Raw genomic sequence first — 16788 nt, 5'->3', positions numbered from 1 at the left:
GATCAAATTGTCACAAAAATCTCCGATACGTTTTCGCGTAACAATCGATTTTTTTGAAAAATATAATTTAAAAGATCGAGAATCAAATTGAATTGGAAAATATTATCGTACGTAATTGTGATTTAGTCTCGTTTATCCCTCAAGATTCTATACACATAATAATCGTTGATATAATTAGCTTCTATGATTTTTTTTTTCTTTTTTTCTCCTTGGAAGAAGGAAATTACGAGCGTATAAGCTGGAGATTCGGTAAATTGCCATAGAAAAGAGCAACTACGAATGACCTCTCATCTTTTGGATTTTCCCTAGATCTGAAAGATGGGAAGTCATTTTTGTTACTATTTTGTCACTATTCTCGTTCAATTATATTATAGTATTGGTAATAATAGTAGCATTTGATTGACGTGCAAATCGCTGTTGCGATAAAATGATAATTTGCAATGGTATTGTTTTTTAAAAAATATCGTGATTATTTTAATCGTAAATTAATATAAATTTCTTAGATTATTTCGATACAGAAAGGATATCGATTATTACGTAAGTACGTGCATCGTTTGAAATATTATTTTCAAGAAAATTATAGACTACATGGAAATGCTATTAATCCAATTATTTAATTTTCAACCATCCAGCAACATTAATAGGTCACACTTCAGTTAAATTAACAATTATTTTCAATAAAATCGATATCGAAAATTTTAATCAAAGTTTGATCCGATAAATAGATCAAAAATTGATCGAATGACCGCGAGGCTTTTCCTCCCTCCGTCGTGAAATTTTGTTTATGCGAATCCGAAGCCGCGAGCAATTTGGAAAATTGGTCTGTGCTCTCGGTCAATTAGCTTTCACTCTCATGCGTGAAATCAGGAAGCGCGTTGGGGATCGAAAGTATCGAGGCAAGTTTGCGAAGGAGCAAATTGTGGTTGGAACCGTAGGGAAACATCGATCTTCCTTCATTTTCAAATTTATATAAATTTTATTTTAATACGCGATGTAAAAATTCTATATTTCACCATTGGAATTTTCAATTTTTCTCCACTTTTTTCCTTCCATTTCGTTTCGAAATTATCAAAGCTATCGTTAATTCGTGTGATCCATTAATTTATCCCTAGAATTTATCCTTGGAAAAATTTAAAGAAATTTCAAAATTTCAAAAGTTATCATTAATTCATGCGAGGTAAATTTATCCTCTGATTTTTAGAAATTTAAAGAGACTTTTAATTTTTAATCAATATTTTAGTAGCTTCTCTCTTCGTTGCAAATTTTAGAGAATTTTTGCAAATTTGCAAGAAGTAAATATTGCAGAATTTTTATCAAACCTTTTCGGTGGAAACTGCAACGTCACGAATTTCACCTCTTTTTTTTCACTGTTTCTAGTTAACGTGTCTGTCGTTACTTTGACCTCGAGCTTCCAGCAGCTATCAGAATTGAATAATCTGGTGTTCAAAGGGTATTGGACATAGCCTTGAGAAGACGCTTCCTCCTCTTAATACAGTTGGATGTCACGTTCCAGACACTCCTTTGATTGTATACCCTGTCTCGGTTTCGATACACTTTCAGTATCCTATGAAATTTGAGTTTAGGGATTAAATTTTCTCTAGAGAAATTTTCTTCCAGGTATAAGAATATATTAGAAATTGTATCTCTTTTCTACATAATATTCCTAGTGGATACTTTTTTTCGTCTCTGAATAAATTTCTCTTTTTTTTAAACTTGTATCATGATATTTTGTACAGAACATTTTAGTTTCAGTTATTAAAGTAAATAGTTTAGATTTGTTTGATTTTGTTGCAGGTAAATTATTAATTCTTATAAAATCTAAGGATCCCTATGTTCTTAGCTATAGATCAGTTAGTTTCCTTTTCTTTTTCTTTTAATCTGTACCATGATATTTTGTACAGAACATTTTAGTTTCAGTTATTAAAGTAAATAGTTTAGATTTGTTTGATTTTGCTGCAGGTAAATTATTAATTCTTATAAAATCTAAGGATCTCTATGTTTTTACCTATACATCAGTTAGTTTTCTTTTCTTTTTCTTTTAATCTGTGATGATATTTTGTACGGAACATTTTACTTTCAGTTATTAAAGTAAATAGTTTAGATTTGTTTGATTTTGTTGCAGGTAAATTCTTATAGATGAATTATCACTTTTCAAGTTTATCTAATTTTTCTCACACTAATAAGATAGATTGTATATTAATAAATCTTTTCTATTGATTGTCATAAGATTTATTAATATAACAAATCTTATAAATCGGGCTAATTAAAAGGAATCATTCTTGATGATCGAAGATTGATTAAAATTTTTATTCTTAAAAAGCTTTCGAGATTTTCCTCGCGTTTATCAGAGATGATTGAAGATGATTTCTCTTTCCATCGAACAAAAGTTCCGGGTGCTCTTTTAAACTTCTGATCTTATTCAATCTTCCTTCCAAAGAAATCCTTATCCAGCTTATTATTTTCCTACCAGTGCTAATTAACTACGCTGTTTATTTGAGAAGATAATGAAAGATTCGCGATAAGGATAACCTTTCTGTTAATTAATCTGTTAAATTGAGAAACATGTTCCCAACCAAGAAAATTAAATATCGTATTTCCAATTTTTATTTAAAACGAGGAAAGAAATTAATTTTTTCGAAATTAATAAATTATCGAATTGATCAATTGATAATTTTAATAGCAATAATCGTTTTTTCGATATTCAACCAAACACTCGAATAAAATTCAATCTACCTAAGAAAATCATATAAATACTTTCCTCGTCGAACGCGATTATTTTTCACCAATTTGACAAATCTATCGAAATCATTAAATCTATTCTAACACCGAATTACGTCATATTCCCACTTTCGTTTTAAGTTTCGTTTTAACCAACAGATCGAGACCTCGAGAATTATTCGATCTCTTAATCAAATCAAAACCACTTTCTTTCTTTACTTTCCAACCACTTTAAATACAATTTCCCTAGACCTCTCCTCCATTACTCTCCAACGAAACGAGTAAGCGACACGCTCCTCGAATTCTTCGAGAAACGATAGGATTAAATTTTCTGTATTCGTGAATGGAGTTAGAAAAAAAAAAAAAAAAGAAAAAGTTAAGAGAAAGTAAAAAACAAATTTGACGATTGGAAAATACGTACATACATACGTATATATATATATATATCGAACAGACAATTTATCGATAGAGCTCTCGAGGTGTGCATTCCGTGCTTTCAGTGTAATAAAAGCTAAATAAATTGGCTGAGGAAGCGTCGGGGGTAAGGCAACAAGGGGGCTTGATGGATGAAGACACGGGGCTGGAAGAAAATCCAATAACAACGAACCGTTTCCACGAGATTTCCGAGCAGGGACTCTCTTTGTACGGGGGTTTACGCTTTCGCGCCACATCGATCTGTTTTTCTTATCTCTTATCAGTGGCCGCATATGTTCGCCGCGCCGATCGTGTATCTAGGTGAAAATTTTCGAATAATTCCACGCGTGGTTTTTTTTCCTTTTCCTTTCGATTCGTTTTTATCGCTGTTCGTGTTTATACGTGCTCTTCAATTACTCTTTATTTTTCGAAATGTGATTAAAAAATTTTTTCCCGAATCAATCTTTGATCTTTTATCGGCTCCTTTTCGATTTTTCAATACGTGTCTTTGTATCTTTCGTTCTTGTATTTTTTGTCTTTGTATTTCTCGAAATGTGATTGAAAACGAAAAAATTTTTCCCCGAATCAATCTTTAATCTTTTATCAGCTCCTTTTCGATTTTTGAATACGTATCTTTGCATCTTTCGTTGTTCTAATATTGTTTTTGAATTTAGCTTTTATTGTTATTTTTTTTTTTGAGTTTTATTTTATGCAATTGAGTAAAATTAGTGATTATTTTTTATCTGTTTGGTATTTTCTGTTAATGGTAAATTGGTAAATTGATGAGAGATTGTGGAAATTAAATTTAAAAATAAAGGTAAAGGTGTAGAAAAGTGGTTTAGGAGATATTTAAGGTTTTTGGGGGGAAATACTGAGATTTTGAAATTAGTTTAAAATAATAAAGTAAAGATATATCGTAAAGATATATCGAAATTTCGAGATATTGGAACATTGAAAAAATATCAAGAAAACTGGAAATGCTAAAAATTTTCAAGCGTCCTAAAAAAAATATTCGATGCATCGAAAAAATTGGAGCGATATTGGAAAAATTGAAAATGTCGAAATATTTAAAAAATATGGGAAGAAAGTGCCGTGATCCGGAGTATCTTGAAAAATTATAAAATATCGATAAAAATCGTGAGACATTTGAAATATTTGGTCAAAAATATCGCGAATTAGAAGAAAGTCAAAATTATTATTTTTCGCGAGATGTGAAGATAAAAATTAATATATCAAAAACTCGAGAATGTAAAAATTCGATTAAAAAAAAATCGAGATAATAACGTAGATCGGAAACAGGGGGAGGAAAAAAGTATTCTCGAAGTATTCTCGATTCTGGAGACGATGAAAGTCGAAGCAATTTTCCTCTTTGATACGGCTGACTCTTTTCGAAACAAAGGATAGGGAATTAATCGAGATCTGCATACGTTGTGAGAACAATATAAGAGCTAATTGGATGTCAAATTTTACATTCGATTAATTTGGAAACCGTAACGATGCTTCATACGGTTTCACTCTATAATTTCTATTCAAACATCGAAAAATGGGATTTTCATTTAAAAAGTTGAATTTCTTCCCTAATACTCTGTTCTAATTTTTTAAAATTAAAATCAAGGATCAGTCCGTTTTAAGAGCTTAAATATAATAAAAACAAGAATCGCTCCATTTTCTCTTAGAATGTTCAATTCGAAGCTGAAACCAGGAATTATCGATCTTTATTAGACTTTCCTTTGCAAACTTCAATTTCTTACACCGGATTTTCTTCTGAAAAGTTCAATTTCTTCGATTCATTCCATTCCCTATAATTATATATTCTGTAAATATATTTCTGACACTCAATACTCTGTTCTAATTTCTAAAAATTAAAAGCAAGGATAAGTTCGTTTTAAGAGCTTCGATTCGTCCTAATCATATCTATTCCAATTTCCAAAAAAATAAAAGCAAGAATCGCTCCATTTTGTCTTAGAATGTTCAATTCGAAGCTGAAACCGGATCTTTATTAGACTTACTTACTTTGTGAGCTTTAATTTCTTCACTAGATATATCCCTAGATTAACGTTTCCTCATTCAATTCCCTATACCAGGCCTTCACGTTCGATTTTAACCTTTAATTCTTCGATCAGATATACGCGAAGCTTAAATTTGAATCCACTTTGAATCCATCGAAGTCACGTTACCCATTCAGAACGACACAATGTGCCTCCACGTTTGTCCGAATATTAATCCCTGATTCACTTGAACTGGAATTACGCACAAGTCGCGTATGTATATTCATCGAATGGCCGTTGCGTATCGATCGTATAATTTCGACGATGATAATTCTCGCGATCGTTGCGCGCTGCCAACTTAGTAGCTTGTTACCTCCATTGTTGTCTAGGGGATTTTCCCGTGAATTGAAAATAGGGAATCGCCGTCGACTTGGAGCGTTCTCGATAATTAGAGGCTTTGCATCTCTCGTCCCGTCGTTCTGATTTCTTGAACGATCTCAGATTCTGTACATTAACGCGTTGTTGGTGGTGCATTTACGTTTTCGATTAAACTCGTTTCTAACCTACGATTATTAATTATCTTGCAATAATTTAATTAGGTTGAATTGGATTAAATAAATTAGAAACATGTTAAATTTCGTGAGAATGAACGAAGGTATGAATATTGGATTCTTGAAGAATCGAATCGATATTTTATTGGCGAAATTCGACGAATCTCAAGTTATAAATTATATCGTTATAGATCGTAAATTTAGATTTTTAGATATTGAAATTGAAATTAAGGTAAAGATACAATTGTTTAAATATCATAAATATCATATACTTCGCTTTGAATGTTTTTTTTATCTTTTTGCGTGTAGCGTGTATTCGAGAGATAGATTTAAATTTCTCATAAAACGTATAAATTTCCACAATTATCAGTCTCGATAAATTTTATATGAAGATACAACAGCAATAAATCTAGTAATAAAATCAAACGTATTGTACGAATAATTTTTAACCATTATAGATCATAGTGAGATTATCTATTACCATCACTACTGTATAAAATTCAAAAATTGTCGAACCATTAATATTTGAACTGTGGATTTTTATACAATTTTTTTTTTTTAATATATGTATAAATGGAATTTTTAACAATGCAGTTTAAATAAAGATTCGCTTTTTATTCTTCAAATACAATATTGCCGTGTGTACTCTGTAAATTTTCGTTTAAATTCTACACAAATATGTGCAGTTGGCAAATTTTCGTAAAAAAAAAATTCCTTTCTTTCAATCGATAAGGATCCATTATAAAAATTTCCTCCGCGTTAAAAAAAGAAGGAGAAGGAAAAAGGAAAAAGGAAATCGGGTCGATTTAATTCAGAGCGGATCAAATTAGATATACACGGATTAAGTTAGAGTCAAGTTAAATTGGTTGAAAATAAAATTAGAACGAGATTAAAAATAAATTTCATCCCCTGGTGGTTTATCCTCCAACGCCTCAGGATGTTTATTATTTTCATAAATCATTTTTCCAGGTCAGTGGGGACGGATAGGTAGAGATCAGGGTGAACGGACTCTCGAAATTCCCTAGTATCGGGCTCCATTCAACCAAGCTCTATTATTAACACCGGACCTTCATGGTGTGTCGTGATACGGCCGCGTGTTCTCGCTCGTATCACGTATCACGCGCATCGATTCTACCGTTTCGATTAATAATCGCGACAAGCGCTCGTTCCAGTTTCCTGGAACAGGTTAGCCCGATTCGAAATTTCCCAGATCCTAAATATCCTAGGTGTTGCATAATTTTCACCAGAAATTGCACTCGACGAATCTCAAAATGAAACGATTTTCGTTTGAACGAAGCATTTGTTGAGATGATTTTTGCGTTAATATTCGCGATATTAGCCCTCGTTCGAATTTCCTGAAACATGTTGGACTGATTTGAAATTCCCTAGATCGCGCGATTTTTAGCCGAAATCGCACTCGACGAAAATGGAAGGAATCTAACTATCGACGTCGTTTCGGCTAATAATTGCGATTAGCGCTCGTTCGAATTTCCTAGAACAGGTTAGGCCGATTTGAAATTCCCTAGATCGCGCGACTTTTAGCCGAAATCGCATTCGACGAAAATGGAATGAATTAATTATCGACGTCGTTTCGGCTAATAATTGCGATTAACGCTCGTTCGAATTTCCTGAAACAGGTTGGGCCGATTCGAAATTCCCTAGATCACATTTAGTCGAAATCGCACTCGACGAAAATGGAACGAAACGGAATATTGACACGATTGCGTCGTTTAATATTCGCGATATTAGCGCTCGTTCGAATTTCCTAGAACAGGTTGGGCTGATTCGAAATTCCCTAGATCGCGCGATTTTTAGCGGAATTGCACGATTGTCAAAGCGAAACGATTTTTGTTGAAAACAAAATATCGACGATTAATATTCGCGATTAACGATCGTATGAATTTTCTAGAACAGGTTACTTTATTCTCCAAGTGCGATTTTATAATAGAAATATATAGTAGAAAACGAAACTCGACGATTCTCGAAGTGAAACGATATTCGTAGACAATTGACACGATTGCGCCGTTTCGGTTAATATTCGCTCGTTCGAGTTTCCTGGAACAGGTTATCGAAATTCCCTAGGTCGCGGGGATTTTTAACGGAAATTGCACTCGACGAAACGATTTTCATTAGAACAAAGCAGCTGTTGACACAGTTGCGGGGTTTCGGTTAATATTCTCGGCTGGCGGCTCGTTCGAATTTCCTGGAACAGGTTCGGTTATCGAAATTCCCTAGGTCGCGGGGATTTTTAACGGAAATTGCACTCGACCAATCACTCCGCCCAAAGTGGAACGATCTTCGTTGAAACGGAACGTAACTATCGACGACACGATTACCGCGAAAACTTACTTTACTCCAGATTAATTTATCGTTGGCGTGCATCGAAATTAAAGTTCCAAGTCGTTAAAAACTCGTTTCGAAAAAAAACTTACCACAACCTTAAGAAATCCATTCTTGCCCCGCATTCCTCAACTCTTTCCCACCCAATAAAACCCACCCTCCAAATTTTTCTCTCGATAAACATGATACCAACGAATAGATACATTCACCACCAAATATACTCTCAATATACAACAACAACAGTTTAAAATTGGCTGGATAAAAATAAAAATTCCCGATCACTCGTACGAGATTGCAAAAGAATTATTACAAATCTATTACGATATTCCAAAAAAAAACAATTGAGAATAGCGGCCATGAAATGCAAAGATCTCGTCACTCACGTGTTCCATCATGGCCGGATAGTAGGAAGGGTAGAGGACGAAGGTTCCGATCAGGTGCGCCACGGAGAAAACTAGGCCTGCGATGCACGCGTGGCGCAGCCTTATAGGCAGAAGCGCGTACGCCATGTAAATGAAGAAGCACACGGCCCAAGCCGCGGCCAGCGGGCCTCCGCTGCGATGCTCCTTCGATCCGAGCGCCAGGTGAACGTTAAGCGACACTTGGAGCGCGAGCAACGTGACCAGGACTATCCCGCTCACTCCCGCTAACCAGATCTCGTTCATCCCCGGCCTGGATATAGCCGCGACCAGTGCTGCAACAGAGGGAGGAAAAAGTTACCAGATATTTCTCCCCTGACAGCTGGGGGAAAAGTTGAGAGACTTTTTTTTATAAGATGAAGCAGCCTTTCGGTTAGGTTTCTTTAGTTCAAAAAATAGCTAATTTATCGTGTCATCGTTTTTACGAATTAGAAAAATAAATAATTCTGCTGATTCGTTCATTGTTATTTATTCACCGATATATAGTTATATTATATTTCATGACACAAACGAAAATATATATATATGTATCTTCAGAAAAATTATCGAGCTCTTATAAACGAGTCGTCGATGAGAAGAATGATTAATAAAAATCTTAATCTCGCTCTGGAAACGTTATCTTAATGTTACGTTACTGAACAAACCACCTCGTTTCGCGTTTATAAAAAGTTGCGTCTCAACTTGGTCGAATGATGAAATTATCGTTGCTCGTTTCGCATTTTGAAATTCGCTCTTCTACTCTGCAAGCACGCTAGGTTTCCCCAGGAAAGTTGGATCGGAAGGAGGGAGAAAAAAACATTATCGCCAGGTTCGAAAAAGCGTCGACCTTTCGATCAGCCGGAGAGACGCGGCTATCGATAAGGGGATGGCATTTCGATATTTCCCCCACCCCTTCCTCGCGATATCGTATCGAACGCAGGAGAATTTTATTTTTTTGTTCGAGATTTTAATTAACGCGGCGGAAGTGGGTCAAAGTAAAAAGAAGAACGATTCTCGCTCCTCCCTAAGATAATTAAAATCGGATCTCTTTCGTCTCGTGCGTAAAAAAAGAACAATCCGAAAAATTTGGCGATATCAGTTAGAGGATAAGTCGATCGGGAAGAATCTTCAGAATTGTACGTGTCGTTCGATATTTATCGTTAGGTTAGGTGGATTATATCGAAACTTATAATTGATAAACGATCGTTTATTAATTAGCAAAAGTGAATCTTCTCAGTTCTGTTGACTTGTTCTGAATGTTGTTGAATGACTTTCCAACGTTTTAACCGCATCGAATTGATATTACTCGAAGGAGTACATCTACTCTTAGATTATTCTAACGATTCTAAGTATTCTTTTACGCGAACCAATCCGAATTCTATTTTTATTCCAACTGTCGCGGGCTTTGATTATTCCTCGAATCGTTATTTTCTGCGAAAATGCGAATTAAGAGGGGATTGGAGATGAGTGCTATATCTCCGTCAATGTTGGAAACTGATTAAAAATTTCGATAATGCTCGAGTGACATTTATTATTTATTGTAGCTGATTATTGTATCACGTTTTGAAATTATTCGAAATTAAGTTTATTTTCGTATTATCTTCGATTGTTAACCCTTTGCACTCGTATGTCGCCATCCTTTTATCGTTATACGTGTGTTTACATTTTTAGTATTACGTTCTAGCCACTCTTGTTGCAATGTTTTCTTTCAGTTTTTGCTTAAATGCGTGCGTATTATGCAAAGTAAAATGAATAAATAAAAGATAATAAATGATTTTTCCTGTTTCGTTCTGGAAAACCAACTGTTGGGGGAACTGTTTTCCACGATATCGTACGATGCAAAATTATAAAATGTAATTTTTTTCAACATTGTTTGTATCATTTTCACTTTTTCGCTTGTTTTTCACCGTTGTTTTGTATATATTGTATATTATCGTTGTTGTAACACAAGATTGTGTTTTCGAGAGGAATATTCCTCTGTGTTCATTCCAATTTTCGAAATTAGTTTCATTTATTTTTTAAAAATTTCGAAAAATCAAAATATATATATATATACACATTATATAAGTTTCACTGACTAGTTGGATTGAGATAAAATTACATATTTTTCAAATATTTTCTACTAAAACGGCAAGTTAACCTGTAATACATGCCCAGAAAAATATTTTCATTTTGAATATGAAAAATAATTCCGAGTTGATTGGTAAACTTAAACTCTTTTTAAACGCGAGTGCAAAGGATTAAATGTTAATTGAACGAAACTTGTTTCCAGTATCGTTGAACCCGTTTACTCTGTTCTTACAGTGAGTGCAGGCTTTTATCTCGCTTGCATCTCGTAAGATCTTGCCCTGGAATTATATACTTACCGGCGTAGATCGCGACACAGGTGATCAACGTTATCGCTAAAAATAAGTTCTCCGGTCTTTCCAAAGTATCGAGAAATTGTTGATTGCCGTCCAGAAACAGTTTGAGGAGCAGTAGCACACCTAGAGCGAGAGCCAGTCCCGCCAATAGGCCAAGAACGTGCGTCATGTTGCTTTGGTTCATTCGTAGAAAGTATCGTTGATACAGCATCTCCACCTAGAAAATATTTAGAGGAAATGAATACGAATCCCTTTTCTCAATCCGTCTCCATGGTTAAGAATCGGATCGTCGGCATTGAGATTGAAAAATATCTTTTTATCCCAATAAAAATCCGTTGAATTTAATTAATTATCGGTTTAATCGTACGAATATTTCTTTGTAATCTGGATGTTTCTAACCGGGCGGTTAATTTGTTGAAAGAGTAATTAAAAATTAAAAATTTATTACTCCATGATTAAGAATCGGATCGTTGGCATTGAGATTGAAAAATTTCTTTTTATCACAATAAAAATCCGTTGAATTTAATTAATTACCGGTTCGATTTTTTACGATTATTTCTTCGTTAACTAGATGTTTCTAACCGGGCGGTTAATTTGTTGAAAGAGTAATTAAAAATTAAAAATTATTCCATGATTAAGTCGGCATTGATTAATCGGATCGTTGGCATTGAGATTAAAAAATTTCTTTTTATCCCAATAAAAATCCGTTGAATTTAATTAATTAACCGATTCGATTTTTTATACATAATTAGTTCTAATTCGGTTTAATCGTACGAATATTTCTTTGTTAACTGGATATTTCTAACCGGGCGGTTAATTTGTTGAAAGAGTAATTAAAAATTAAAAATTTATTATTCCATGATTAAAAATCGGATGGTTGGCATTAAGAAAAAATTTTTTCTTATCCCAATAAAAATCCGTTGAATTTAATTATTAATTAATTGGTTCGATTTTTCATACATAATTGATTCTAATTCGGTTTAATCGTACGGATATTTCTTTTTACTACTGGGTGTCTCTAACCGGGCGGTTAATTTGTTGAAAGAGTAATTAAAAATTAAAAATTACTTGTTAAAATATTGGAATAAAATTTATTCGTAGCGTGTATGTGTTACAATCTCGTTTGATATTGTATATTGCGATTATTATTATATGGTTTATTCAAATTTTGCTCATTACTGTTTCTAAGCCGTGTTCAAGATGGTTTCAGGAGAATCTGCTGATTTTAATTGGTGGAAAACTGGCAAAATTATCACGACTCGAGTACTCGTACACCTTTTTCCTCTTTGAGCCTGCGGAGTTAAGGACAGAATGAAATTTCTTACTAGAGATAATCGACTCCCTCCAGAATCGTAGAGATTTGGGGAGAATTTAATAATCGAGGTTAAAAAATAAAGTTGCTTCGATAATTTATTGTATTGAGATTATACGAAGAGTAGATCAATCGTGACTAGCTATGAACGAATATTATTCCAGTATTTTTATCGATAGCAAGCTTCGTGTATTTTATTGGAGGCAAAGTTGGATATTAATCCAAAAAAGTTGAAAAAATAAATAACATTTGTTCGTATCTGTTATAGTTGCTATTATTGCTCAATTGTTTTGAACATTAAATCGTCGAAGTAACTTTATTCTTAACTTGAACTGTTAAATTTTTGCCCATCTATGGTGGACTGTTGCGTAAAATTACTAGGAGAATAATTACTAGGATCGACGATCCGGCAATGGATGCATTGCTGGTCTAGGAAACTTTCCAATTTTTCGAGTTTTTGAGGACAATCTCCGAATCGAGATTGCATGCAAAACCTCTGTCGATTATTTGGCTTAACGTTTATTTTTATTTTATTTTATTGCATCCTGAATGAAAATTATAAATATTACTGATTTCTCATCGATTCCCTAGAATGTGTAACCAACGCGATTCGATTCAATCGATTCATCAAAAAGAAAAAAATGGAAAAATTGAAATACGCACAAACAATATTCCATATTCTTGTTATAAATTCGTCAAAGATCCAGTTCCAAATAGTTTGCAAAATCTTGTCGATTTCGAATTCGAAAACCGTTATAGTTCCAATTATTGTCACTAGGCGGCGGTACCAACGCTTGAACAAACAATTCAGCGGAGAAACGAAGGAAGCGAAAAGATGAGGAGAAATCGTGGGACGAACTCTCTGAACTAACCGTGTTCACCAGAGTGAAAGTGGCGCGCTCGTTTCGTTGAGAGTAATTCAGTGACGGCAACGTCTCGGTTCAACCCCTTCGAGATATTGGGTCGCCTTACGCTGACAGACAAATCGCGCACAAAGCAAGGTCGGGTTGGAATAACAAACGCCGCGTGAAAAAGAAAATATTGGAGACGTTGTTTTATTTAGAGATTTATTCGCGCCCTGTTGAGCGTGCAAAGAATATGGATGCAATCAAAATGCATATACCATCGTTTAAATTTCCTTTGAAACGTTGTCACATATATATATATGTATATGTTTCGTGTATTTCCTGATGTATATACTATATTCTAATTTTTATTGTAATTTCTGTATTAGGTTTGAATTTGTTATTAAAAGAATTTAAAAGAATATCGTGAATAGATGGATTCTCAAATTTTTAGGGTTTTTATGGAAGTTTCTAGAATTTAAAATTTTAAATTAATAAAAATAATTTTTAATTTTTGCAATTTCTGTATTATATTTGAATGTTATTAAATATTTAAAGTGAAATATAGTGAATACAGAGATGGATCATTTATTCTTAGGGTCTCTAGAATAAATAAAGTTACTAGGGTCTTATTGATATTTCTAGAATTGAAGATTTTAAATATGTCGTCGCACAACAAAGTAACAATTAAGTATCTTATATCGTATTCTATACTAATTTTTATCGCAATTTCTGTATCAGACTCGATTATCATTAAATTTTTAAAAAAGTAATCGAGATGAAACATCGATTCTTGGAATCTTTCTAAAATTCAAAATTTTAAATATACCCAAATTAAATTTAACAAATGTTCTATGGATATATTAATTCTTAAGATGCCTAAAATCTATCTAAATTTTTTTTAAATTCGCTATTCATAGGTAATAAAATATCTAAGATTAATAAAAGAAGAAAATAAAAATTTTTACACAATAAACCAGATTCATCTTTCGAATATCACAAACGATTTAAATTTAAAAGTATCTAAGTTACAACCATAATTCCGTATTCATTATCAAAAATTTCTTCTCTCTCCACAAATAAAATCAATTTCAAATTGACGTTCGAATTCAAACGCGAGTCATTGTTAACCTCCTGTTTATTTATTTTACGAATATCTTCTCCTCTCGGATGATTGTTCGCGAAAAAGAAAAAAAAGCTGACCAAAGACTTATATCTGAATACTGAATAAAAAAACGAAAAAGCAACCGATTCGATCATCGGAGGAATGTGGAGGGGAAAAAAAATTGCTAACCATGGTTTAAATTTACTTGGAACCGTGCTCGAATTAGAGATCTCTAAAATTAAAGGAGGCAGGGAAGAGTGGAGTGCGGTGGGTAAGTTGAGTGGGTGACGTGCCGTTGAAAGCCGGAATAAATCACTGAATACGCCACAACCGTATTGTTGTTCCTTCTTTTTCATTCCTCCCCCCCGTTCCATCTCTCCGCTCCATCCCTTAATCCCACGGTTTGTTTATCTTTGTTTTTTTTTTCTATCTCTCTTCTTCCTCTTTTTCTATCTATCTATCTGTCTATCTCTTTTTTGTCAACTTGAATATCTGGCAAGAGAATTTTAATCAACTTTTCTGACCACCAAAGTCAGTCATCTTTTTTCTTTTTTTCTTTTTGAAGGATAAAGAAGCGAGAAAAAGTGGGTAACGAAAACTTTGCCTGTTTTCGCAAATATTGGCGGCAGAAGTTAATTTCCTAAGTTGTCCAACTCTTTGAGGAGTTAAGAAATATCTTGGGGGATGTTGGTCTTTGAAGAAAAAGAGAGCTCGGACGTTAATTAATATTCGAAACCGTTTCCCTTGCCGCGAAGCCTTCGGCTATTTCAACTAGGCTTGGCCAATTTATAATTACGGTCTTTTTGAAACGGAATCGAGTGAAGAAATGGCGATATATTTGGGGGAAACTTAACCCTTTTTCGAATTGGCAACTCTGCATTTCCCCCATTTGAATGAATTTCTTACGGTTAAACGATTTCATGCGCGAATTGAAACTTTTATACTTTAATATTTTACATATCTTTACGTGAAATGAAGGAAAATTTGTCGAGTATTAAAGTTTAGATTGCGCGATATTTTGATAATAAAGTAATTACCAAGATGCATTAAAATATATTATCCTCAATTTCTTAACGAATTTTTCACCTTCTCTTACTTATTTACGTGTTTATTTTCCTTCTGGGAATAATTTCGTTATTTAATAACGAAAAATCTTGAACTAATATCCCAATAACGTGCCCTCACTGTCTATTATTCTTATTTTTCATATTTACGTCTCTGTTTTCCTTGTCTTTCTCGTCAATTAACGAATAGAAATAATTTCGTGATTGAATAACCAAAAATCAAACTCATCCTCGAACTAACTTCGAAAATAATGTTTCTATTCCCACGAAACCAACGCCGAGAATATAGTTCGATCTAATTCTAAGATGAAAAAAATGTAATCATTCGATATTATACATTATACTTTATAAGATCATAGGTGGAGAGCTCAGGAATTTATTCGTGAAGCGATATTTAAAAAAATCAAGCATAAACAAATATGGTCGCCGTTGAGAGCGCAGCATTGGAGTTAAAAAGAAAAAAGAAAAAAAATCTCGACTCTTCTCGTCGAATTATTATTATATATCTGTTTCCACTCGAAGATTGGAAATATGTTACGAATTTAGCTCGATACAAATTGACCTAGAAGAGCAGATATCCTTAATCGCCTTCAGCTACGCCTGTTTAATCCGAGCCTGGACGATCTCTCGATTCGCAGCTTTGCGTTTGCCAGCTGTAAATCTCTCTGCCCTTCCGATCGATCTAAAGGGAAGAAAACGTTCAATTCCACTAGATGTAACTAAAAGTAACCGCCTTTGCGAAAAGAATCGATATGATAATTGGTTATAAGAATGAAGGAAAATATACTTGGAAAACCTAACATCTGTAAATTCATTCGTGTCAGATTGTATAAATTGCATAAGTTTCGTTAAGAAATTTCTACTTAAATACATGGAACGATTGAAAAAGAGATTGGATTTAATTAATCACCTTTCGTTCTTGTTCAAATACAAGCCTCAATTTCTATTCCAAATTTAACTAAAATTTAACCCATTTTCGTGAGGTTACTTTGGGCTGAAAATAAAAATCTTATGGTAATCAAATGATAACGTGTGATCTCGAATAGCTTGTCGAATCGAGTCGCGCTTTGATTGAGGCAAGCCTATCTCGTCGTACATGAAGGAAGAAAAACTAGCAAACCACTTAACCCGAGGAGCGAATGAAAGAAACAAACAAAACGATCGAGTTTTAATCAATTCGATTGCACTCGAACTCGTCTAGAAATAAAAGCGGTGATAGAAAATGTAACGCGAGCTTGTTCACAGTCGTTGAACGAGTATGGACAAAGAGGGATTAAAAACGGTTCCCAATGCCGTTTCGACTCGTCCGTTTTATCTCGTTGGTTTCGCGTTACGGTTGCGCGTAGCGAGCGAACGTACCGATTTTTTAACCACAAGCTGTGCGTAAACACGAGTGAACAAGATTGTCAATATACGGCCGATCATCCGTGGCGATAAACAATTCCATATTTCCGGAAATAGCGACCGCCTAGCGCTCGCGGTGCGCCTCGAATGACGTAGGTACTTATACTTGTCCATCATCCGGCCACGATGATGGAATCGATCCGTGTATCGATACGGATGGAACAGTCGACGTTCCATCCTTTTCATCGATTCCATTATCTTTCGACACTCTGTTTTAAGCTTGAATTGGTATTTCTTTAATATCGTGATGAATATTTATTAATATATTTTTCTATTCGTTGGTAAT

General features: G+C 33.9%; 2 protein-coding genes across 10 annotated transcripts in view; one reads left to right on the top strand and one right to left on the bottom strand.

Annotated features, from left to right (window-relative positions):
* Window positions 1-16788, top strand: part of LOC107996417 (uncharacterized) — a 61782-nt gene that overhangs the window by 2521 nt on the left and 42473 nt on the right. Inside the window, exon 1 of one of the 7 annotated variants that reach the window (XM_062078699.1) lies at window positions 16345-16594. The exons of the other annotated variants lie outside the window; for them this stretch is intronic. The gene's annotated coding sequence lies outside the window, so the exon portion shown is untranslated. Of the gene's footprint in view, window positions 1-16344; window positions 16595-16788 lie in introns of those variants that run through there. 7 annotated transcript variants of the gene reach the window in all.
* The window catches only part of LOC107996416 (adenylate cyclase type 6), an 85118-nt gene that overhangs the window by 41218 nt on the left and 27112 nt on the right, over window positions 1-16788 (bottom strand). For all 3 annotated transcript variants that reach the window (XM_062078695.1, XM_062078697.1, XM_062078696.1), the window contains exons 5-6: window positions 10776-10989; window positions 8395-8705 (exon numbers count right to left, since the gene is read on the bottom strand). In XM_062078695.1, coding sequence (XP_061934679.1) covers window positions 8395-8705; window positions 10776-10989 — 525 coding nt within the window. The remainder of the gene's footprint in view (window positions 1-8394; window positions 8706-10775; window positions 10990-16788) is intronic.

The sequence above is a fragment of the Apis cerana genome, linkage group LG8 (assembly GCF_029169275.1).
Source record: "Apis cerana isolate GH-2021 linkage group LG8, AcerK_1.0, whole genome shotgun sequence".
NCBI classification, from domain to species: domain Eukaryota; kingdom Metazoa; phylum Arthropoda; class Insecta; order Hymenoptera; family Apidae; genus Apis; species Apis cerana.
The sequence above is the reverse complement of the archived record's forward strand: the minus strand, read 5'-3'. Positions and strand labels throughout refer to the sequence as shown.